This window comes from Rhinatrema bivittatum, chromosome 8 (assembly GCF_901001135.1).
Source record: "Rhinatrema bivittatum chromosome 8, aRhiBiv1.1, whole genome shotgun sequence".
Classification (NCBI taxonomy): domain Eukaryota; kingdom Metazoa; phylum Chordata; class Amphibia; order Gymnophiona; family Rhinatrematidae; genus Rhinatrema; species Rhinatrema bivittatum.
In genome coordinates, this window is record NC_042622.1 from 150,142,467 (window position 1) to 150,168,424 (window position 25,958).

Genomic DNA, 25,958 nt, shown 5'->3' on the forward strand with positions numbered 1-25,958 from the left:
TAAGTAGTGGCTATTTCTTAAATCTACTGATTAATAGTGTATTGACTTCTCCTCCAGGAACTTGTACAAACCTTTTTTAAACCCAGCTAAACTAACAGCCTTAACCACATCCTCTGGCAATGTATTTCAGAGCTTAATTGTCATGGAACAAAAAAGTATTTTCTTCAATTTGTTTTGAATGTGCTACTTCATGGAGTATCTCCTAGTCTTTGTGGTCCTGATTTTTTAAATATTTACATGCTGGTTTTGTTACGCATCCCATCTGTGCCCGGCCTGCGCACGGGCCTGCTCACCTTCATGGTTCCATGGCAGGTCTAGGGTCGGCCTTCCTAGCGGCTGCTGCTAGCACTTCCAGACCCCGGCGTCCTGTAGCGGCGGTTGCTGGGCCTTCCACTGTGCACCAGGCCTCACGCCAGAGCTCGGCATCCTCAGCTGTATCGGCCATGCCCCTACACGCACGCTCGTGTGCACGGACCACCCGGCCTCTTGTAGGGCCAAGGGCGGGTCCTAGCTCTGCGGCGCGCCCTGATTGATTCCCCGTTATAAGGATGTCATTGCTTGAACTTCCTTGCCTTGGCAATCAGGTCGGCATTTGTGCTAGATTGTCACTGCGTTTGTTGCTTGCTCCTGTCTTGTCCCAAGTCTCGTTCCAGGATCCTTCTGTTCCAGTTCTGTTCCTGCCTTGTTCCTGCTTCCTAGTACTCCAGCATCCTTCTGTCCCTGTTCGTCTGTTCATCTATCCAGGTAGTACCCCAGACTGTCTTACTGGTACTGACCTCAGCTTGTTCCTTGACCGACCTGCCTGCCTGTCTGCTGCCTGCCTTCTGACTCCAGTCTGTTCCTCGACCTGCCTGTCTGTCTGCTGCCTGCCTCTGACCTCAGTCCATTCCTCGACTCGCCTGCCTGCTGCCTGCCTCTGACTCCAGTCTGTTCATCAACCTGCCTGTCTGCTGCCTGCCTTCTAACCTCGGCCTGCCTGTGACCTCGTCTGACCTCTGGTACCTGACCTCTGCTCGCTGACCACTCCTCAAACTGACTCATGGACTTTGACCTCTGCCTGCCTGACTAAGTCCCTAGATTCTGGCTCTGTTCCTCACCTTGTCATCACCCACGCTCTTCTGGTCCTCCTTGTTACATCGGACCTCCTGCTTCGAGCTTGATCGCGCTCCCCTTCTGCCGTGGGCACGCTGGACTTCCACCTTCCTAGGAGACCCTGCGAGGCCTACCTAAGTCCAAGCGGCCCGGGTCCCTATGGGCTCCTCCCAGGGGGACCTCGGGCTTCCAGTGGTGAAGCTCATCCTAGCCTCTGTCTCCTCCAGTGCTCCGCCCCCTGGGGGCAGTTGCTTCCTGGTCCCAACCAGGAGGCAGTTCACCACTGCCTCAGAACAAGGGTCCACCCCCAAGTGCAACAGGTTTATTGGAGGAGAGGGTCAACATGGTTTTTGCAAAAGGAGATCTTGCCTTATCAGTTTATTAGATTTTTTTGAGGGTGTAAATAAACATGTGAACTTTGGTGAGCCAGTTGATATATAGTGCATTTGGATTTTCAGAAGGCATTTTTTTAAATAACTCTTTATTTTGACAAATGTTTTGGCATACATCAAAGTTCAATATAAAAGCATAACAGATATACAGGAAACTAGCAACGGTTTATAAACAGCACAACAAAGCAGCTGGGTAATTCCTAGTATCTAAAACAGTATCATGTGACCGAGGGCATTGGGGAGGCTGTAATACTGGTGATAAATATCCCATACTCTTTTATACTTATAATGTTCATATTTATTTATTTATTTATTTATTTATTTATATATATATATATTTTTTTTTTTTTTCTATACCGACATTCCTGTAAAAATACAAATCATATCGGTTTACAATGAAACTTCAACATTCGCTCAGGGGCGGTACAAGGAACATTGGTGCCAGTTAACAGTGGAAACAGGTCAAAAACTCATCTAAACATAACCTAAAAATCATATAACTCATCTTAACATGACATAAAATAAAATCCTCTCAAATCATCTCGGAAACAGAAGAGATGGTAGCTAGAGCAAACAGAAGAACTGAGAAGTGGACTGAGGTGTCCAGCTGGAGTGTTCGCTTGGGAGAGATAGGTTAAGGCGAAGGGAGATTAGGTGTCCTGAAAGGCTTGGCTAAAAAGCCATGTTTTCAGTCTCTTTTTGAAGACAGAAGGGCAAGATTCTCGTCTGAGGTCGGGGAGTAACGCATTCCATTGATGTGGTCCAGCTGTCATAACAAATTTTTTCTACAGCCGCTACTTCACGCACCAATATTCAAAAGGAGGGTTACTTTTCCAGAAGGTTGCTATGGTAAATCGAGCAACAAGCAAAAACTGAGCCACCAACTTATGGTATTTTAGTGGTATCATAGAGCTGGGCCATCTGCTCAGAAGGCCCAGCACAGACGTGACATGCACAGCAGATTAAAAAATATCAGAAATTTCCTGTGTAACCTTTAACCAAAATTGGCGGACTCCCGGGCAATGCTACCACAAGTGCAAGTAGGAACTGATCTCTCCACAACCTCACCAGCATAAGGAGCGCATCGGAGGAGCAAATCTACAATAAAAAAACTGATGTGCGGTACATTCTATGTAAAAGCTTTACCATAAGCTCTGTCCTTCTAGCACTGATAGTCAGATGATGAGCAGAGCTCCAAATATCTTTCCAGCCTCTTACATCTAGATTTAAATTGAGATCCTCATTTCACGCATTTATCAAAACAGGGCGCAAGTACATAACCAGTTTCTCAGTAAGGATACTCCTATAAATAATCAATATTTCCTTTCTTTTAGCATCAGGGTCACTCAAGAAGTTTTCCATTTATTTATTTGTTTGTTTTAAAAACTCTCATATACCGCTAGATCAATGGTAGTAGACCTAAGCGGTTTACAAATTGATCATACATAATAATAAAAGTGCTGTACTTGGTTGCTACTTGCATGATGTACCAATAAAAATACGATTCTGATAAAAAAAAAAAAAAAAGTGCTACATACCATACAATTAAAATTTAAAAAAAAACATTAAAATGAATAAAAAGCGCAAAAAGTAGCATATGGGTGGAGGAGGTTAATCGAAAGCAAGCTTGAATAGGTAAGTTTTTAGGTGTTTCTTAAAGGCTTTGTTGGTAGGTGTTAATCTAAGGTTATCTGGAAGAGAGTTCCATAAAGAAGGGCCTGCAACCAAAAAGGCTCAATGTTGAGTGAGGTCTAATCTGGTAAGATGAGCAATGGGAATCTCTAATATACATTTGTCGGAGGATCGTAGTTGTCTCAATGGCTGGTATGTCTGAAATAAAGCGCACTGCCAGATAGTAGAGGGATTGTGGATTAAATTGTGGATAAGGCAGAGAATTTTGTATTTAATACGAAATGAAATAAGAAGCCAGTGTAAAGCATGTAAGACTGGGGAAATATGATCTCTAGTTTTTGAGTCAGATAAAAGTTGAGCGGCAGGATTTTGAGCTAGTTGCAATGGATGCAGAGAAGAATCAGGTAGGCCTAGGAATTGGCCATTACAATAATCGAAGCCAGAAAATATTAGTGATTGAAGAACCAAGTGGAAATTGTTATGAAATAGAAGTTTTAAGTTTTTTAAAAGACAAAGTTTATAGAGTTTTATGCTACAGAGGAAATGTAGTTAGACATCAATAGTTCAGAATCAAGTATGACTCCAAGGTAGTGAGCTTTCGAAGAAATTAGAATAGGGCAATTGTCAAAAGTAAGGTGAGATGGAGGGCGTCAGGAAGATAGGAGTATGGTGGAAAGGTGTAATGTTTCTGTTTTTTTGATGTATTTAGTTTGAGTCGATTGTGAGAAAGCCAAGTTTTGATAGGTTGGATGCACAGAGGTACAAATGAGAAGGTTGTAGTCCAAGATTGGTTGTAGGGAACAAAAATGCGACCTCAGGGGCTTTGTAAGGTCACAACGATTTTCTAAGGCTTGTGGCAGTAAAAGTTATTGCACTTGTGTTCCAAGCCTAGTTCATTCTCCTGAATGAAGTCTCCAGGAAAAGAAAACTCATCAGAAACATCTGATCGCTGCCTGTCTCTGACCATGCCTGGATCCCGGATATGCTTGACTGCTGCTTGCCTCCATCCACAGCCTGGACCTTGGATACGCCTGATCATTGCTTATCTATGACCCTGGCTAACCACGGACCTTCTCTTCTGCCAGTAGCAGGGATCCCACCTAAGTCCTGCTGGCGCTGATACCAAAAGCTCAATCCGAGAGGAACGTGGGCTGGTATAGATGAAGGTCCTGACTGATCTCTTCTTCAACTGGGTCTGCCTGCCAATGATGACAACCTGCAGAACTCCTCCCTGCAGGTTGTGTCAATCATTCCTTTTCCCAGGGGTCCACAGGCACAATAGCATGGCTAGGTATTTAAAGCCCAGCCACGCTCTATGCTGATGCCTTAGCAAGGGGTCTCCTGCTTGCACTGCATGTTGCTGCTCCCTGTATTCCTGGTTCATGTCTTATTCAGCTTTGCCTCATCCAGCCTTGTCTTCCATCCTTGCCTTGTTCAGCCTTGTGTTCTAGCCTTGTCTCCTCCTGCCTTATCTTCTCCAGATTTCCTTGTGCTAACCATATCTTTCAGCCTTGCCCTTTCTTATTTGTCTGGTACTGTGTTTTCCATGTCTCTTCGTCCACCCTTGAATTACTTCTTCTTGACCCCTTGCTTGGATCTGACCATGATTGCCTGCCGACTGGAGCTAACCTCTTACCTGGACCTGACCACTCTTGCCAGCTGCTTGCCCTTGATCTGTCTCTGACTTTGTTAGCCTGCTGCCTGCCCTGATTCCTGTGTATCTCTGGACTCTAGTTCTAACCACTGCCCTAGGGATCCGCCTAAGTCCTGCCAATCACCAGAACCCAAGGACTCAACTTGCAGGGGAGGCAGCTGGTAAAGGTGAAGCTGCAGACTGTCATGCTAAAGAGTGCACTCAACAGCTGCCTGAATAGGTCTCGTAGGTTCGCCCTCAAGACTGTGTCAACTATGCTGCAGCACAAAGATCTCACGTACCTGCTACCCTTCACGATCGCTGAGGCCATGAGCTTGGCAGACTTGCCTCCAGGCTCCACTATTGTCAACTTAGCACACCAGCTTCAACAGCAGCAGGATCAGCTTAATCCCATGACCGGATATCTTCAGGGCACTGTGGCCCAGCCTCCCCTCAACTTCCACTCTGGCACCTGACATGTAGCCTACTATTCCCATGCTCCATCCATCTCTGCCTCTGAGATATGATGGAGACTCACTCAAATGTAGAGACTTTCTCAACCAATGTCGGATGCAATTCGAATTTCAGGCACCATTGTTTCCGAGCCAAGGTAACATATCCTTTCCTTGTTGGGCGGCACTACGTTGGCTTTGGCCTCACCCCTTTGGGAAAGAGATGATCTGCTTTTGGGGGATCTGGCTTGCTTCCCGCAGGAATTCTGGTAAATATTTGATGAGCCTGGTTGCACAGCTCCCAAGGTATCTGAACTCCTACAGATTAGTTAAGGCTCCCAATCTGTTGGAGAATATATGATGTACTTCTGCAATCTGGCCTCTGAATTTCAATGGGGCAGTGATAACTTTTAATTGCAATTTTCTGTCAAAGACTCTTGGAATGAATTAAGGACGAGATGGCTGCCTGAGACCTACCGGATATCTTGGAGGGCCTGATTAGCCTAGATGTACTAAATCTGAGGTTCCAGGAACAGGCCAAGGAGAGAAGTATGGTTTACCATCCCATCCATTTTGCAATGAACTTCCAGCATCTTATAGCCTCCCGCTCTCTCTTGGAGCCTGGACCTGCACCAGCAGAAACTATGCAGGTGGATCTCTTCAAGCTGTTAGTAGAAGAGAAGAAGAAGTTCCAAAACCTTATCCTTTACCTATACTGCACTGCATTTGGGCATTTTCCAAGTCGCTGCCCAAATAAGCTGGGAAGGACCTAGGCCTGGTGGGAGAGGCCACCCTAGGTCATCCCTGTACTATTCCACAACTGTCAACCCCAGCATACTTGTCTCTGGGGGACATTCTTGTCGATGCTCTTTCCTTTCTGATACTGGTGCTAGAGACAGCTTTATCCATGAGGCTCTGGTCCAATGCTTCCACATATTGATGGTTCACTTGGACACCCAGCTCTTGATTTCCTCTGTTTGCGGAGAACCTCTGCCTGGACATATCACAAGAGCCACAGCACCACTGACTATACAAACGGGCTCTTGCATGGAGAGAAAATCAGCATCTACTTGTTGCCCAAGGCAATCAATGCAATTATCTGGGTCTGTCATAGTTCATGTTACATCAACTCCACATTAATTGGACCATGTGGCAAATTGCCAGATGGAGCCCTAGCAGTTATGAACAAATCCTTGCCAAAGTCTCACCAGTGGTGCCTATGGCTTGGACAGTTACTCTGGAGCTACCAAGTCTGCCAATACAGTATACTGAGTTTGCAGCAAGCTGTTATAAAAAGCTAACCAAAAAGTAGGAAAAAGCTTAGAGTTTGTGTGTGTTTGTCTTTCCCTCCCTCCCACCCATCCCTAGCTCATTCTTTGATTGATAGGCAGGAGACACTTCCACATTAAAAATCAATCAGCCTTTTATCTAAAGCACAGGATTGCCCCTGGCAATATCAAGAGTTTAATTATCCTGTTGCAAGTCACTGCCAGATTAATAATGAATATGCCAGTAAATTTCAAGGACTTTTATTTACACATTCCTACTCCCTTAGCAACCTATACATAACTAAGAACTCAACAAAATTAAGATGAAGGCAACAGTCCAGCAAGAGGGAAGCCTTCCTGTCTTTTGCATTGAATGTCACTTGTATGATTTTTTATCCTCCAGTGAGAGGTTGTATGTGTGTACCTGGTGCAAAGAACTTCTGGCTTTCAGAGAACTCACTGAGTGTTCATCCTAAAAGCTACCTCCCACCTGTGATCTGGGTTCCTTCCAAACAAAAGAACAGCTTCTCTCTTTAGTTCATTCTACTTCTTGAGCACCATGGAGGACCCAGAAGACAACTTTCCATGGCAGTTTTATACCATGGCCTTATTTTGCCATTTCCCTAGATGCTCTGTTTCCTTTCCCTATTTCTGTTTGTCAACAGTCTTTCCTCTTTCTTTTATACACCTTGGCTCCTCCCCACTTCCTGTTCTGGCTGATCTTGCAAGAGGAATTCTTATATCTCCTGTATGTAGTCTCTGCTTTCTCTATGTTTCTAATGCTATTGTTCATGCTTTTATTCTGCAGTTTCCTTGCCTACTACTGGTCAGCCTGCATATTCACAGGTTCCACTGTATTCAATGCAGCTGGCTCTAAAAGATTAACCTCTGACTTGGAAGCAGAGAATCCTGGTATCTTTTCCTCGTGTTTTTCAGTCATCTCTGGTCATCTCTGCTCTGTCCAGCCTGTGTGGTGCAGCAGCTAATCTGGTCCAGCTCTGCAAAGGTTAAATTATGCTTACTTGATAATTTTCTTTCTTTGATTGTAGTTTCTGTGGACCTTTGGGATGAGGAGAGTTGATGCTACTTGCAGGGAGGAGCCCTGCAGGTTCTCACTGTCAGCAGGTGGACCCAGGCGAAGCAGAGACCAGTCAGGACCTTTACCTCTACCAGCCCACGTTCCCCTTAGGTTGAGCCTTTGGGTGCCAGGGCCAGCAGGACTTAGGTGGGGTCTCTGCTGATGGCAGAAGAGAAGGTCCGTAGTTAGCGAGGGTCATAGGCAGGCAGCGGTTAGGCATATCCAGGATCCAGGAAGTGGTTGCAGTCAGACGTATCCAAAGTCCAGGCAGTGGTCAGAGGCAGGCAGCAGTCAGGTATATCTGAGGTCCAGGCAGGGGTCAGAACCAGGTATCCATCAAAAGGAGAGGAAGAGGGACGGATAGGCTGGGGCAGGCAGGCAAGAGCTGGGACAAGCAAGCAACGGAGGATGGAACAGTCTGGAACGAAAACTGAAGACAAGCTGGACAGAGACTGAAGACAAACTGAAGACTGAAGACATGCTGGATGAAGACTGAAGGCCTGCAGGATGAAGACTGAAGACCGGAACACAGGGTGCCTTTAATTCAACCCTCATCGCATGAAACTGCTGCTATATTGGTCTTCACAAGACTGAGTTCCAGCCCTTTGTTCAGGCCTACTTGTAGGAAGTCTGTCCATGGCTTCCGAGAAGGAAAGGTCATGCTTCAAGAAGTATACCTTAAAAGAAAAAAAATCTCCAAACCTGCCCTGGGTTGAGAAAGCGGAATTTCCATGCCCTTAACCTAGTTGGCCTTACTGTGGCAGAATGATTTCTCTTTCGCTGGTGTCCCCTTTCAAGGACCAGACCATGAGAAAATTTAAATGGGTCCTCCATCAGGCCTGGACCCTGCTAGATAAGGCCCATTCCTTTAGGCAGATGTGACGGGGTTTCATTTCATTTATTATTTATATACCACTCATAGCAAACTTTACAAGCAGATTAAGGCAGTTCACAGCATAATAATGAAATAACCCACCTCCTCAATTAAAACCAAATTACCTTACCCTCATTAATAATACTGAGAATCTGTCTGCATGTTATCATTCCATTACCTTTACTGTTTATAGAACTAGCTTCCAGTAATTTCTAATTTCTTCTCACTGTCCACCATCTCCGTATTGCTTAAACAGCCAGGTCTTTACCTTCTTCCTAAACAAAAAATAGTTATCTTCTAGATGAACTTCTTTAGGAGCTGAATTTCATAATTCATCTCCTATCACTGAAAACATTCTGTAATAGTTCCACATAGGAGCTATCAGATTTGTGAACCAGCGCTTTCTTGGCCAACTAGACATGGATGTTTCATTGCATTCCTTCTTGTCCAGCCTGTAAAGTGGTCATGGTGGGACCTAACATAGGTTGAGCCTTGATTATGGAACCATGAATACATATCTGCCTCTGGACCTGAGCCCTTTCTGGGGAATCTGACTTGTAGGTTCCCCTTCATTGCTATACAGGCTGCTGGAGAGGGTGTTTATCCATCCACTCGAGTAGCCAGGCTGCTTCCTGTCCTAACATGGGCTGCTAGGGCCCACTTTCTCATGTCACCACTATAGCCTTGTTTGAGAGAATCCTAATTGTGGTCCCTCTTACTAGCGGACGTAGGCATCTAAGCTAGCCTGTTGGCTCTTGTCATCTGAATAAAACATCAAGCATACAAGGGCTCGCTACACCCCCCCCCCCCCCCCCCCAGCCAAATCCACACATCTCTCATCCACCAAAGATCGAGCCTTCTCAACAGCGGCTCCAACGATCTGGAACTCCATGCCCCCAGACCTTAGACAAGAACCTTGCACGCAGACATTCAGAAAGAAACTCAAGACATGGCTATTTCTACAAGCCTTCCCTGATCTATAACCGCCCCAACTACAACAACTCGCCATGGTTCTCCAGTCGACGTACCACATCTCTGACTTGGCTTCTGACTATACATTAATTAGTCCCGAGTTTTATGAACTGACACTATTTAGTCAGGAACATATGATATTATTACAGCCCTGAGTATATGATATTTACATATTTGAAATAATCCAGTCCTGAGTACATGTTTTATTATAATCCTGAATATTTGACTAGATATTATTTATTTCTGAGACTAGATATTATTTATTTCTGAGTTAGCCATGTCTCTGGCTCTTCCTCCTCCCAGTTCATGTGTCCCTGTTTTATTGTAACTTTTGTTCACTTGTTCTCTCTTTGCCTATTGTTCATGTTGATGTTAATGTTTTTGCACCATTGTTTCTTGCAAACCGATATGATATGATTGGTATCATGAATGTCGGTATAAAAAAAGCCCTAAATAAATAAATAAATAAATAATTCTTCTGTACTGACCTGTGAATCTGGGTCCTCTGCCCTGCCAAATGTGCATCCTATCCTTTCTGACTGGAATCCATTATGACCACCATCCTGTCAGAGGGTTCTAGGTACATTCAGTTCTGGAGGTTCTTAATGGCCTGCCTGATTAGGCTATTAAGAACTTCCCTATCCAGCCCGATTATGGAACGGATGGAGTACTTTTTCTGAGGTCTGATGACCTCTTGAGCCAACTTGGCTCTTAAGCTGGTCATCTAGATATGGATGCACCCAATGCCCTGTGTCTGTAGGACTGCTTCTAACACTACCCTGATCTTGGTAAGAGTTCTGAGGGATGTTGCTAGGCTAAAAGTCACGCTTGAAACTAAGACTGTTTGCCCGATTATCTAGGACTTTAATAGGTTCTGATGGAATATCAGGATATGAATATGGGAGTAATGCCTACTAGATCCAAGGTCATAAGGTGTTCTCCTGCCAGGACCAGAACCTCGACTCTGGTAACTCTGAGGCCATTCCACTCTTGCTGCATCTAGGGGTAGTGTTTGTTAAAAACTCTTTCCCCTCTTTGCCCCCTCTCAGGGTATTGTAATCAGTAAGGGCCATATACCTCATGATACTATACAAGGGGAGAATCTTTGGTTGCTTTCTAATAGCCTGGAGGGTGAGATCCCCTTCATTAGGTCTTTAGCAGAGTAACTGCCATCCTTAGAGGATGGTCTCAGCTTGGGCTAGATAGCACCAGCTGCTCTTTCCAGGTGTAAACTGGTGGGATTTTTCCTTATCTGATAATAATGCCCCTTCTTCCTCCTGGGGAAATCTCTCCCAGATTATGTGCTTCACGGGAGGTATAGCAGCTTGACCTTGGTTGCTATCCCTAGGGGGCAACAGTTATCTGTTAGGAAATCGGGGACATTAGGATGTGTAGGTCCCTGTATGGCTAACTAATGTTTTATATATTGCCTCAATGAAAATTGGGGTAAAGGATCCCTGTCAGGGAGGGATCCTTACCTGGATGTTCCTGGATCTTCCCATGGGACTGTCCTTTAGTATGCCTGCAAATGAATGATAGTGTTCACGTCCCCAAAAGGACCTGGGCTATTCTGATCCTGATCCTCATTTCACAATCCCTGATTCTGTTCCTGATTGTTTTTTCCTTAACGTGAAGGACTGAGCTAGGGCTTTCCCTTAAGACACCCTGCTGAGATATTCTCCCTAAACCAGGGTGAAGGAGCCTGCCGGCTGAGTATCTACTTGGCTGTACAGTCAGGACATTGCCAGGTGAGAGGAACCTGTAGTGCCAAAGAACCTGTTTGCTCTATAGAAAGGGCACTACCATTTAAGAAGAGCCTGCAGGGATGAAAACCTGCTTACTCCATAGACAGAGCATTACCATTTAAGAGGAGCCTGCAGGGATGAAAAGCATGCTTGGCTCTACAGGCAGAGAATTACCAACTCCTGTGTGAAACTGTCACTTGGAGCACTGCAGGACTGCAAATTATGTACTATTTCCTTAAGAGCTGCTCGGCTTGCAGGGCTACTCAGAGGGTGTGATCAGGCAGCACCCCCCCCCCCCCCCTTGCCCTGCAGCTGGAGTTAATTAATATGCTCTTTTTTTTAGCCTTCCAACTTTAGATAAGTTCTGAACACTTTAAGACTTATAACAGAATTTCTTTCAGTTAGCTCTGTTTACCAGACCAGTGCCTTAAGCAATTAAGCTACAGCTCTGCTCAAGGGTATTGTGCCAGTGCACCTCCTAGACAATAGAAGGCAATTGTTTGAGCCACTCTTTAGAGCACCACTGGTTCTCCCATCCTAAGGAAGTTTTAACTCTGCAGCAGTGTAGTATGTTGAGCAGGGCTGTTGTTATTTAAGGATTTATAAGCTCTGAGATCGCTGAGTCTTCTAGCCTGGCTTACTCTGCCAAATACCAGTATTTTGAAACCCATACTGAGTAATGTTTAACCTTGCAATAGTTCTTACGGGCCTTGCCTAGCTTGAACTTGGCAGATCTCCTCCAGACATCACGTTATGCACATTAAGGGGTCGATTTTAGAACAAGCATGCGGGCGTCCATGTGCGCGTGGTTCCCGGCACACGCACACGGATGCGGCGATTTCATAACATGCACGGTTGCCGCGCGCATGTTAGAAAATATGGTTCCCGTGCGCATGTGCGGGCAGGTCGGGACTCGCGTGTGCAGGGAAGGGGGAGATTTTAAAAACCAACACGCGGCAACGCACCGGGTCCTTCCTTGCCCCTTTCCTCTCCTCCCCGACACTTAACCCATACCTAGCTAGTCACATTTTTTTTTGTTTTAATACTTACTGCTTCTTCAGAGCAGAACTAAATTCCGGCGCGGGCTTCCCTGGGACAGGGTCTAATGCTTGCTGTCCCGGTTGGCCCCCACCCCTCCTTACCCAGACCCCACCCCCGCCCCTCCCCGCCCAGACCCCACCTCCAGCCTGCCCCTTTTTGCTAGCCCAGCACTTCTGCAGTTACCAGGAGATGCGCGCATGGCCAGGCCGTTTCTAAAATGTGCTCAGCGTGCACACGGCCCGGCCAAGCACGGGTTCCCCAGATCTTACGCACTCAGGCCATCGATAATTCAGTCGATACTGTATATAGCAAAGTCACCCCAGCATTACAACAAGGAAAAACAACACCAGCACAGGGAATTTAAGATTCCCTTCCCCTGTGTTCAATGAGCATATTCAGCTGCTGCCCTCTCTCCCAGTCACATGTGTGAGAGAAAGCTTCTGTGTGAGAGCCAGTGTGTGTGTGTGTGTGTGTATGGAGGAAGGAAAGAAGACAGAAGGAGAGAGAAGAAACAGGGACCCTGAAAAAGGAATAAGAAAAAGACAGAGAAGGGGAAAAAAGAGACTGGGACCAACTGATTAGAAAAATAAGATGAGACAACAAAGGTAAAAAAAATAATTTTAACTTTCAGCCATTGGAATATGCCATCTTTGGGAATGTACATTTCTTATATTTTGCTTTTTCTTCAGTATTCCAGAGTTCACAAAGTCTAGTTTTGCCTGTATATTTCTGTTTCTAATTTGTAGTCCCTTATTCTGTATTAGGTAAGGGCCTGTCTGGGATGTGCATATGTGACAGAGGTGCAGTATTTTGACTAGCCTGTAGTTTCTCTTTAGGGATTTGTAGCAGTCTGGCTTGTTCTGTTTGCCCAGTAGATGGTGTATTAGTGTTCTAGGGCCTGGTATGTCACACACAGGCTCTCACAGGCCAGCGCATGGAAGAGAGAGTCTCTGTGTGTGAGAGAGAGGGAGTGTATGTGAATGCATTGGCAATTATATGAGTAAGGAATGTGTGAAAGAATGAATGCGTTAGTGTGTGTGTGTGTGTGAATGAGAGCGAGGATAGTTTGTGTAGCCCTGCCTTTCCAATCTATGATAATTTCAGGGTGAGTGGAAATCAAAAGGTCCCAGATATGGAGAGTAGGACATTTTTTTAATCCTTATTATTTTTAATTATTTGATGTAATTTGATGTGTCTATTTTTTTGAAATATTTTATTGTTCTTTTGGGGAAATATTAGAACATTGAGCAGGGACTGTTTTTTTGTATTTTTGTACAGCGCTGCATATGTCATTTAGCGCTATAGAAATATTGGGGTAGATTTTCAAATAGCGCGATTTGGTGTACTTTTGTTGGCGCATCAGGCGCAAACAAAAGTACGCTGGATTTTAGTAGATACGCGCGTAGCTGCGCGTATCCGCTAAAATCTGGGATCGGCGCGCGCGCAAGGCTATTGATTCCGTATAGCCGGCGCAGCCTACCTCCGTTCCCTCCGAGGCCGCTCCGAAATCGGAGCGGCCTCGGAGGGAACTTTCTTTTGCCCTCCCCTCAACTTCCCCTCCCTTCCCCTACCTAGCCCACCCGCTCGGCCCTGTCTAAACCCCCCCCTTACCTTTGTCGGGGGATTTACGCCTCCCGGAGGGAGACGTAAATCCCCGCGCGCCAGCGGGCTGCTAGCGTGCCGGGACGCGACCTGGGGGCGGGTCCGGAGGGTGCGGCCACGCCCCCGGACCGCCCCGGGCCGTAACCACGCCCCCGGGCCCGCCCCCGAAACGCTACGTCCCGCCCCAAAAACACCGCGCGGATCGGGCCCGCCCCCCCGACACGCCCCCCTCGGAAAACCCCGGGACTTACGTGAGTCCCGGGGTCTGCGCACGCCGGCAGGCCTATTGAACATAGGCGCACCGGCGCGCAGGGCCCTACTCGCCTATATCCGGGCGGATTTAGGCGAGCAGGGCTCTGAAAATCCGCCCCATTAAGTAGTAGTAGTAATATTTTTTAATTATTGGAAGTTTTATTCATCAGATGTTTTGAAATATTTTATTGATGTTTTGAAAATCTTAGAATAAATTTATGCTAGTTTTTTTAAGTTATTGATGTTTGATGGCTGTTTTGACATTTATTCTTTTTATTATCATGGTTTTAATATTATGAATGATGTTATATATCTCTTGATTTTATTGCTTGATGTTTTGCAAGGAATAATAATACAATTGTTGTTGGCACATCTCTGTTTTGTATTTGGTAAGGATTTCTCTGTATTGTAAGAGTTCAGTTCTTGTGAAACTTGAATTTTTGCTGTGAAAATTATGGTACTTATTATCATTGGCTTTTATGGCATTATGGTCCTCTCTTTCTCATTTCTAATTTAAACAGAAGGTTGCTCTTTATTAATTTCATTTGCATGCAGAAAAATTGTTTTGAATGTTCTTGCAGAAAATATTTTTTTCATTCACATATTTTGGTATAACTGATGTTAGTAGATTAGGTGATTAAGGGATGGCTTTAGCTAATTTTCCCTCTAAGGATTGAGTTGCTGTGAGTATAAAATTGATAGGCTTTTTGCATCAAAGAAAGTAGTGCTCACAAGGTAATGTAGGAAGGTGTACTGTATTCTAGGGCACCTGACAGGAGCAAATTTTCTGGTGCACCACCAACTTCAGCAGTCACCCTCTACCCCTGCCTCTGTCTGCAGTTAAAGACAGAGTTAAGCTATTGTTCAAGTTGTGCATAGAAAATGAAGCTGAGGTAACCTCTCCTAACCTTTCTGCCTGGAGGTAACCTGCATGGAACGGCAGTTACAACCCTAAACACCTTGCTGAGTAGACTGGATGGGCCATTTTGGTTTTTATCTGCCTTACTACAATATCTTATGGTCCCTCAGTCTTCCTATTTCCAACTTTCCAGTTAGGCCTATTTCTTGGTCTTCAGCCATTCATTCCTTAGCTGTAGCTAGTTTAAGCCCTGTTGGTACCTTCTGTCATCATCCTTCCTCCCAGAGGTGCCTGGGAAGGCTCTTATTCGTCTGGTGCTTTGATGTTCTCTGCTGGTTCCCCTGAGAATTTTTCAGGTCCATAGTCTTCTCAGTCAGTAAGATATTGTATTTTGTTCTTCATCTTTCTTGGAATCTAGAATAGCTTTGACCAGGTAGCCTTTGTAGTCATGGAGCTAGATTGCGGAATGAAGCATTTGGGCAAATCCTAGAAGAGTTCTACTGGTTAAAATACCTACCATATACTGAGTTTGCTTACAATAAAGGCGAGTAGTCCTCCATTCAGTATCCACATTTTTTTTTGTAAACTCTGGGTTCTGCTCCACACGTATCCAGTGAACCCAGATTATTTGTCCCTGCTGCCTCAAGTAGTATCCAGAAGTTGCGTCATATCCAGAAGGAGTTTGTGAACCAACTAGATGACTCAAAGGCATCCTATAAACTACAGATTGATCACAAAAGAAGAGAAGGGCCTGTATATTGTGAGGACCTGTGGGCAGTTCTTGCCTCCTGCCAGCAGGGGTCCTCAGTGGGCCATGTGTATTAGCTGGCTAGTCTTCCAGGCTTTATGGATTGGAGGTCACCGTGGTGGTCATGTTGTGCTGGTACTGCCTCAATTATAAACCAAGCTCTGTGCCTCAGCTTGATCATTGTTTGGGTCTCACTCTTGGTCTCAAATTTGTCTTGCCTTGTATATTTGTTTCTTGTCTGTCTGTACTGTGTCTGCCAGAGGTTTGGGTCCTAGTTATGGTTATGTTTTGCTTTTGTTTTGTTCCCTGTATTTCCAGACTCTGGTTCTTGTTCTAGTTCTGGCCCTACACAGACATCTTACATTTATTTATTTAACAGATTTTTATATATCGTCATTCGGTTATACCGTCACAACGGTTCATAAAGTTAAGAACATAAATACATAGTTATAAGGTAAAAATTAGTTCATTATGACAGATTGAAGCATTTTAAATATAGTATTAAGTAAAAGTATTACATTATTAAAAACATGAGGGCCATGTATCGTGCTATATCTTGTTTGTCCTGTCTTATTTTGTTTTCTGTGTCCTAGTCTGTCTTGGTTTTGTGGACATCTTCTGTTCCTGTTCCAAGTTTGTCCCTCTCCTGTGGGTGCTTTCCAATACCCTGCTGTGTGTCTAATAAAGGATCAGGTTTGGTTGAGGAAAATTCTATTGGCATTTCAACTTTCTTAGAAGAGTCTACAGATATAAATAACAGGACAACACTTTTTGTATCTTTCAATTTAGAGAGAGAGAAAGATTTGTTATTGGAGAAGTTCTTTAGGAATAAAGATCTGCAATTTTGTGGCCAAAAGGTGTTTATTTTCCCAGATGTCTCAAGACCTACGCAGATTCGTAGGAGACAATTTCTGACACTAAAAAACAGGACCCTGGAAATTGGTGCAACATTTTATTTGAAGTATCCATCGAAATGTTTTATTAACCACCAGGGTAAAAAGTTTATTTGTACCGAGCCACTTCATTTAGATAATTTCCTAAAGGATAAATCAAGTCCAATAGAAAACCAGAAATGGCCCAAGAAAAAGAGAAAGTTAGTGTCCCTTCTCAAGGTGATTTATTATGAAAATGTATTTGGTTAATCTGTGCCCCCATCATTTTTAGTTCTTAATGTTTGAGATTATATTATTTTTGGAACATTATGGGGTAGATTTTCAAAGCCCCGTGCGCGTAAATCCGGCTCAGGGCCGGCGCGCGCAAAACCCTGGGACGAGCGTAAGTCCTGGGGCTTCGTAAAAGGGGCGGGAGGGGCGTGTCCGGGGCGTGTCGGAAGTCCGGGGGTGTGTCCGGGGTGTGTGTGTCCGGGGTGTGTGTGTCCGGGGTCAGGGGGCGGTCCAAGGCGGGCCCAGGGGTGTGGCGATGGTTCGGGGGCGGGCCAGGAGGGCGGTCCCGAGTCCCCCGGCCTGCTTCGAGCAGGCGTAACTTGCACAACAAAGGTAGGGGGGGATTTAGTTAGGGCTGGGGGGTGGGTTAGATAGGGGAACGGAGGGGAAGATGGAGGGACGCAGAAGGAAAGTTCCCTCCGAAGCCGCTCCGATTTTGCACAGCCTGGCGCGCACCGACCCCGGATTTTATAAGATACGCGCGGCTACGGCTACGCACGTATCTTATAAAATCCGGCGTACTTTTGTTTGCACCGGTTGCGCGAACAAAAGTACGCGAGCGTGTACTTTTTTAAGATCTACCCCTATGTGAATGGAATATTATGTTATTTCTTATTAAGACTGCCTATATGTGTTGGAAATATGATTTATGTTTGTAATATTTCAAAAGATTTAATAAAAAGATAATTGAGAAAAAAAGAACCACCTCACTTTTTGAGGATCAAGCCTGTATTTCATATAACCCTATTGAAATTTTTTATCAATTCCTGCTAGTAATTGAGAAAATATTGTAGGTATTGCTCTAGCATATGATTTACCCTCTCTATGTACCCATCTTTTTGAAGATGTATATATATATTTATGAATTTACTTATTTAAAATCATTTATATCCCACACCCTTCAAAGATCAGGTGGGTTACATAAAAACATTCACAGTAAAAACAATAAATCATAACAGGACAAGACTATAGGGTCAATTATCTCTGATGCCTAAAAGGTATGGTGGAGAATCAAGTAGTCAATGTTAAGGAATGAAAGTACAGATCTGGATGATAATCTCTACTAGGAGAGAGCTGGCAGCATATCGCAGGCAGGTCGCATCAAAGGGGTCCCTTGGGGCCACAAGGAGATTGTGAGGCATTTATGATTGGAAATGTTTTGTTTTGTGTTTAGTTCCTTGATGTGGCCTGGTGCTCTGACTACTGAGATTAAGGAGGGAGTAGATCTGCATTAGGGTTGTGTGTATTATATTTAAAGTATTTTATTGCTTTGTGATGTAAACATTTTGGTATTTATACTTTATTCAAAAGTTATTTAGATTCTGCTTCATCCTGTATCCTGTCCATAGCAGATTACAATAAAACATATGATCATAATTGATAAATGACTTATGACTTCCTTTCTGCATGTGCTCCTATAGGGCGGCTAAGGTTCAAACATGGTGTAAAGGTGAACATGGTTTTCTGGTATCTGGTAAAGGTCTATTGCACGATCATAATCCCAGTGCAGGGAGGATGGTCAGCATTGTGCTTCTTGAAGATGCCCCAGTATTCCTCATATTTCCAAGGCACGACGGCAGCAGATCTAGATTTGCAGGGGTAGCCACAATAAGGCCTTTTTAGGGACTGTTTTCCTTGATTGCCCAGAGTCAGTGGGACATTCACAGATGATGAGAAGCTGATACCTCCAGACGAAAGGTTTCCTAAGCCACAGGTCCTGTTTTCAGTAGGCTTCTGTCGATTTTGTTACTAGTTCAGATGTAGCTTTACCTTCATATGGAAGCAGTAAAGCCTCAGTAAGGCACAGATTCATGAAGTTGGCACTTGAACTGGAATCAGTTATAAACTGGTGAGGCTGGACTACATTCAGAGTGCAGTGGCTTGCTTTAAGACCAAGTTGAATGCTGAGCTCCCCAAGTAGATTGTTCTGAGGCTCCATTAATGGTCATGAGAGCTTTTAGGGGGTGACTTCCTTGGTGCCTGGCATCTCTCTGCCAATCCAGGCCCACTCATTTCCAGCTGGCCATTTCTGGGGACACTCAGGGGCATACTATCCAGCCTTCCTGCAATATAAACAGATGGGTTGGTATCTCAATTGCTCTTTCACTTCAGAAGTGAGCTGTGCTTGCTCCGTGGCTCTCTGTATTGGTTCTGGGTAGGGAAGCTCAAGAGATGTCTGTCTGGCTAGCACTGCCCAAATAACTGCATTGCTCCTTATCTTGTCTCCATAGGTGTTTTTCTGTGTATTCATTTTTGTCCTGCTTTCAGTGTCCTGCTTCCATGGGAGCCTTTCTGTTTTTGTTTGCTAATGCTGTGTTCATGTTTTTATTCTGTATAAAGTTTCTTTGTGTACTGTTATACTGCCCACTGGTGGTCAGTCTGCACATTCACTGCTTTCTCTGTATTCGATGCAGCTGGCTCAAAGGGTTAAGCCCTGGCTTGGAAGCATGGTTTCCTGGGTGATTTTCTTCATGTTTTCAGTCAGCTCTGGTCAGATTGTATGCTTTAGCAGCTAATCTGGTCTAACCCTGCAGAATAGTCCTTTTTTTTTTTTTAACCTATCTTCATTTTTCTGTGATCTACAGTGTTTTGTTTGCTTTTCTCCAGTTAATTCACAGTAAGACTTTGTTTACTTGTTTTACATTTCAATAAAATTTGGAGTTGAAGAAGCAGCCTCTGTTTGTAAAGTGAAGACTGAGTTAAGTTTTGCATAGGAAATGCGCGGTGGAAACAGAATATTTCTTTCATTCCCGCTGCCACTTAGTCATGTAGTTGCCAACATAGATACACAAGTCTATAAATGCATTGATTCTATTAGGAGATCTATTCAGGCCAGTTCATCTTTTATTTCAGTCCCAAGCCTCCTTCAGAACTGGTGCCACTGAGCAGGTTCATTCCATTTAATATCAGCAATCAGCTGATGGAACCAGGAGGCATCCATGATGACCAGTTCAGTTCCATTCCTCTGGCACAGTGGTGCCAGTTCTGTTGTATGGGTGCAATGAGGGTCATTGAAAGTCGTGGAGTATGCCATTTCCCATCCAGGGGCTGTCATGGCCCAGAAGTGAGGGAGGTCCAGATCAGTGCTTCCCCCATGAGAACATCGTTTACTAGCCCTTCTCTGTTCTCCTGCTGTTGTAGTCTTGGGAATAACAAGTGAAATGTGTTCACATCATAATAGTTTACATCACCTTGAGCTTTCAGGAGGAACGATGCATAAATTGAAAAGTAAATACACCAGTACTGACTCACAAAGCCCCCAGACTGGTCTTGACTACCACTGAATTATTTACAATAAGGTAAGGATAGGGTCACAATTCTACTTGCTGAAATTGAGACCAGAGATGACATGAACATTGTTTTTGGCCTGTGGCTAAAGGACTTGCTGGCATAATGTCTGTTTTCCTGTAGCTAGCATGGTGAATTGCCCTTCCAGGGTTTTCTACTACCTGTGCTTGACTGCAGGGGTGTAGCATCCATAGGGCACAGTGGTGCAAAGGCACCACCAACTTTAAAATGAGGTGTGCTGTGCACCACCAACTGCGTGCCCATCCTGGAGAGCAGCGACAGAGAAGAGGAAGAGGCCAGTGAGCCCACCGGCGGACCCCATCTTGCCAGTGACCGAGAAGAGGAACAGGCCCGGGAGGCCGCTGGTGGACCCCATCTCACCGGTGGCTGAAGAAAGAAGAGGCCCGGGAGTCTGCCGGCGGCCCCCCATCACACCGGTGGCTGAAGAAAGAGGAGGTGGCTGGCAGATCCCATCTTGCCAGCAGCAGAAGAAAGATGAAGTCTGAGAGGCCATTGGTGGCCATTGGTGGCCATTGGTGGCCACTGTTGGAAACAGGATGCTGGGCTTGATGGACCCTTGGTCTGACCCAGTATGGCATTTTCTTATGTTCTTATGTTCTTATGGTGGCCCCCATCTCACCGGTGGCTGAAGAAAGAAGAGGCCCGGGAGTCTGCCGGCGGCCCCCAGCTTACCAATGGCTGAAGAAAGAAGAGGCCCGGGTGTCTGCCAGCAGCCCCTATCTCACTGGTGGCTGAAGAAAGAGGAGGCCTAGGAGACGGTTGGCAAATTCCATCTCGCCGGCGGCAGAAGAAAGAAGAGATCCAAGCAGTTGAGAAGAGGTGCAGGCCCAGGAGGCCGTCAGCAGCTAAGAAGAGGAAGAAGCCCGTTCTCCTGCTTCTCTAAGTGTGCCGGCCTTCAAACCAAGTGCAGCCAGTATGTGCTCTATGCTGATGTCGTGCATCGCAAGATCAGCATAGAGAAATTGCTAGCCTCGCAAGTTTTGAAAGCCAGAGGGCAGCTATGCCAGTACTCATGGGTATGTATTGAGTTGTTGCAGAGTTAGGATGTAAAGGAATGGCCCTACATCCCCTCCCCATTTTAATCAGCATGCATCTAGCCTGGTCTACATTAAACCCAATAGATGGAGAGAGCTCTGTGGGCGGGACCCTGCTGGGTAGGATAAGAGGTGGAGCCCAGCTGGAAACAGGAGACCCCACATCTCCAGAAGAAGGCAGCTCCTGAAATTCTCTCTTGTCATGAAGTATGCTGTGTATACACTGCTGGAGGTAAGCAGTCTAAGTATTTATCTGTTGATAATTATAAATAAAGTTGGAATTTGTAAGAAGAAAGTCTAGAGTCACTGTGGTTCCTGCCTCCAGCATAAGAAAGTTCTTCGGCTGTCCCACATAGGGGTCCCAGTTTGCTTGCTTCTGACTAACCTGTTAACTCTATTAAGAAGGCTCCAGCCCTTCATCTGTTGGTTCGAGCTTTGCTGGAGCCCCCTCCATATCACCAGTGAAGGAAAGCAATTTTCCCTTGCAGGGGTTGGGGCCATTTCTCTCAGAGCTCAGGGCCAGCAGTAAGGGGGGGTCTCTAAGAGAGCTCAGAGGCAAGGAGTAAAGTGGGGAGTAAGAATGGCCTAGGGGCCTAATGGAATGAGAACCAGAGAAGTTTCCATCCAGTCTCTATCTCTTTTGAGATACGGTCTCCAGAACTGATCATATTTCTGGAGAGCGATCTTGAAAGGGACAGAGACAGGATGGAAGCAGTGCAGAGAAAGGTGACTAAAATGGTCTGGGGTCAGCACCGGAAGATTTATGAAATGAGACTGAAGAATCTAAATATAGATACCCTGCAGGAGAGAAGGAACAGGGGATATATGATACAGATTTTCAAATTCCTGAAGGGTACAAATTATATTGCAATGATAGGGAGGATCAACCTGGTGGTAGTGGTGGCTGGGGGGAGGGGAGCAGTTTGGTACTTTGGTTAAGGGTGGCATGGATTCCAACAGGATAAAGATCCTGCAGGAGACTAAATGCACAGTGAAGTCATAACATAAGAACATGCCATATTGGGTCAGACCAAGAGTCCATCAAGCCCAGTATCCTGTTTCCAACAGTGGCGTGTGTATGTGGGCCACATGCTAGCAACGCAGATTTTAAAAGCCACAAATTACGTGCATGTGTATCTGTGCATGCGTGAGAAATAAGGGGGCAGGACATGGGGGTTCTGGAGCAGGGCCAACACTTACACATGTAACTCCGCATATTAAAACCAAAAGCCGCAGTGTGCATAGGCTAGATATCCGCATAACTTTACTGCTGCTCCCGAGGAGTTTTAGGGCATATAGGACAAGGTCAGGGGTCAGGGTTAGGATGAAGAACCAGAGGGGTCTGAAAGACCTCGCTATTAACTGGACAAACTGGTGGACTAATTGGAAAACTGGGAATGTGCCTCGCATGCGCGTGCTTTTAAATCTGCTGACAGAGTCCTTTGGAAGACGATGGCTCCAGCTTTGCTCAAGTAACCTCTTAAAATTAGAAGCACACATACACACGGCTGGCGTATTTTAAAACATCTGCGCACAAATGCACACATGATTTAAAATTCCAGCGTATCTTCTCTCGTGTGCCGACACGAGTGCGTTTGGGCGCACGTGTGCTCATTTTAAAATTACGTCTGTGATTGTAAACCCTCTGGGAATAGGGAAATACCTACAGTACCTGAATGTAATCTGCTTTGAAGTGCCTAAAAGCAGAATATTAATAATTAAATAAATATAGGATCCTTAGTTGCAAGGGCTTATGGTCTTTGTTATTTGTCGTCACATTATATAGTTCTGTTTTTCATTACAGGGATAGGGTCTCTCTCTCACAGAGGGCAGAGATCAGAAGTAGAGCGGCTACTTGAGAGATACCATGTAGATTTGGAATATATATAATGTGTTGCAGATTAACCTCTCTGCAGACCCTGTGGGTGGCTAGGTCTTTACCCCCCCCCCCCCCTGGATTACCATATTTTCCTCCCTGAGGGATTACACACTCTCCGCCTTCTGCTTGTAAAATCAGTTAAAACTGGCTAGTCCTCACCTCCCCCACACACTGTGCACAACAGGAGAGGCCTAACCTGCCTCTTATGTAAATGTGGCTTGGCTAGGTGCCCTGGCCTGTGTTTACTGTTCCCTGAATGGGATGGGAGGGCCGCCCCGGGGCAGGCAGGTGGGTGTGTGTGCTGCAGTCTCAAGGTGCTTCAGGAAAAACCTGGTATAGGGCTTGTCTCTCCTTGGCTGCTGAAAGCATTGCTGACAAAGGCAGAGCAGAAGCAAACCGCGCTTGACAGTAGCTCTGCGACTTTTATTTCCCCTCTTCCCCCAGTTCCCCAATGCTTGGATCCTCTTTGGGATCCTATTTTCTGAGAGAACGATGCCTGTAAAGGGTATCCCCACCATCCTTCTCCTCACACGAGTGTGAGTAGTGAAGGGGTGTGGGTTCTGCCTGTGGGAACTTTTACGTGTTCTTTTGGTGTGCCCTTGAGGAGGGGGTCTTCAGGCAAGTGGAGAGGGCGCTGAATCTGTGAAACTGGAAGGGATATTTCCCCGGGCTCGTCACATATACCATGTTTCAGTATGAGCCAGGACAGATGGAGGTGCCACGGGCTCCCTCTTCTCCCGGCCTCTCTCCTGCAGCCTTTATCAACCAGGCCCAATACTCCAATGTGCTGGAGGGCCGCTTCAAACAGCTACAAGGTAAGTTCAGCCATGTCTGGGACGTGTTTGATTCCATGTAACTCCTGTGTTCAGTCTGTATTGAGAAATGTCCTGTGTAATTCTTGTATTTTCTCTGGGTAATGTCCCATCTGATTCCTGTGTTAAATATCCCATGTTTACTCTGTGACAGGGGGCATTTTATTAATTCGCACATTCCGACAGTAGCAAGAAATATCCCATGTAACTCCTGTGTTCTCTCTCTGGTAGGGAATACCTAGTATAACTACCTATGTTTATTGTATGATGAGAAATATCTTACATAATTATCTTGTTCTGTTTGTGATGAGAAACATCATGTGTATTTGGCATGCTCTAATCATGACAAGAAAAGTCACTGTCATTCCTGTGTTTGCTCTGACAGGAAATATTCCATGGCTGATAATATCATGATATATCACACATAACATGTTCTTTCTGTGACAGGGAAACTAGTGTAACTAACAGTGACAGAAAGTGGCCTTTTTAACTCCTCATGTTCTTTTCATGCAGTCTTCTTGTATATGGCTTCTGTTTTTCTCTGTGGTTTCTCCATTAAAACCACAGGTCACGTTCTGCACAGCATGTTTTCTGCTGTCATGTAATGCTGCCTGAAGCTGTGCAAGGTAGTCCTGTATATTTAATTCTATTTAAAAAAATAAATAATTTCTCACTGCTGAGGCCCCACCACCTCTCTGGCCTGTACTGATGCATGAGCGGAAGCAGCAACCAGTTTGGAAATACTTGAGCTCTGAGGACAAGCAGGATGGCAGTCCTTGCTCATGGGGTGAAATCATCTGATGGAGCCCAGCATGGAAAACTTATGACAGAGTTTCTAGTACTATGACTGTGCCTCACTGGGCAGGCCCAAGCATGCCATTATACCATGCATCCATGCAGGGCACATAAGAACATAAGAAGTTGCCATACTGGGTCAGATCGAGGGTCCATCAAGCCCAGCATCCTGTTTCCAACACTAGCCAATCCAGGTTATATATTAAATAAATCCCGTGCCAGTAAAGCCAGTAATAACAGTGGCTATTCCCTAAGTTAACTTGATTAATAGCAGTTTATGGAGTTTTCATCCAGGAACTTATCCAAACCTTTTTTTAAACCCAGCTATACTAACTGCCCTAACCATCCTGCAATGAATTCTAGAGCTTAATTGTGTGTTGAGTGAAAAAGCATTTTCTCTGATTTGTTTTAAATGTGCTATTTGCTAATTTCATTGAGTGCCCCTAGTCCTTCTGTTATCTTAATGAGTAAATAGCCGATTCAAATTTACCCGCTGTAGTCCTCTCATGACTTTATAGACCTCTATCATATCCCCCCTCAGCCATCCCTCGGGTCTTTCTTTTTCCAAGGATCTTCAATCTCCTCTTTCTGGGATTTTTGGTAATTTTTTCCAAACAACAGGATCATTCGTTGCGGGGTCCATGGTCTTGTTCCTTGTAGTTTCCCTAGGTAAGTTTTTTGATCATTTGTTTGAGTTTTCTTTTCCTGTCATTTTCCCTTCCATGGAAGTGTGCCATCAGTGCCCGCCAGTCATCGACCCACTGCTGCCATCGAGTTTGAGTTTACATCCATTCTGTTTTGGCTGGGCATGTCTAGCAGGCTCTAGCGATCCATGCAGTGCAAAAGGACCATGTCTATCAAGAACCCCTATGATAGGTGTCTTTTGCCTGGGAGCATCACATGATGTACGGGAGTAACACAAATGTGTGACCATGACCTCAAAAGGACACCAGTCCTGATTGAAACTGATGGTGACACTCTTCAGGCACTGGAAGATTGATTTACGGCATCAGAGGCATTGACATCGAAGGACTTTGGAGCTGCATCAGTGGAAGGCATGTTATCGTCATCGAGCAGATCTTTGGTTCCCTTGATGCTGCCAGTCGTTAGGGAATCCAGAGAAAGGGCACCGTCTGACTCTTCCCAGTTGAAGAAGGTGTCTGGTTTCACCTCTTCAATTCCAATATCGAGGATCTCATGCCAAGCATCGAGAGAAGCCAAAGAAGCATTTGCATCAATCTCCAATGCCTGATACCAGGAGTGGGGATGATCTGATGCATGCCAAGACCTCCCCCTAAGTGGTCCCAAGGCAAGCAGAGTTCATCC

The 25,958-nt window shown here is 45.2% G+C and overlaps 1 protein-coding gene across 2 annotated transcripts in view; it reads left to right on the top strand.

Annotated features, from left to right (window-relative positions):
* SPTBN2 (spectrin beta, non-erythrocytic 2) overlaps positions 1 to 25,958 on the top strand; it is a 411,931-nt gene that overhangs the window by 18,332 nt on the left and 367,641 nt on the right. Inside the window, exon 1 of one of the 2 annotated variants that reach the window (XM_029611248.1) lies at positions 23,341 to 23,840. The exons of the other annotated variant lie outside the window; for it this stretch is intronic. Within the exon in view, the coding sequence (XP_029467108.1) occupies positions 23,711 to 23,840 (130 nt within the window). The 5' untranslated portion in view covers positions 23,341 to 23,710. Of the gene's footprint in view, positions 1 to 23,340; positions 23,841 to 25,958 lie in introns of those variants that run through there. 2 annotated transcript variants of the gene reach the window in all.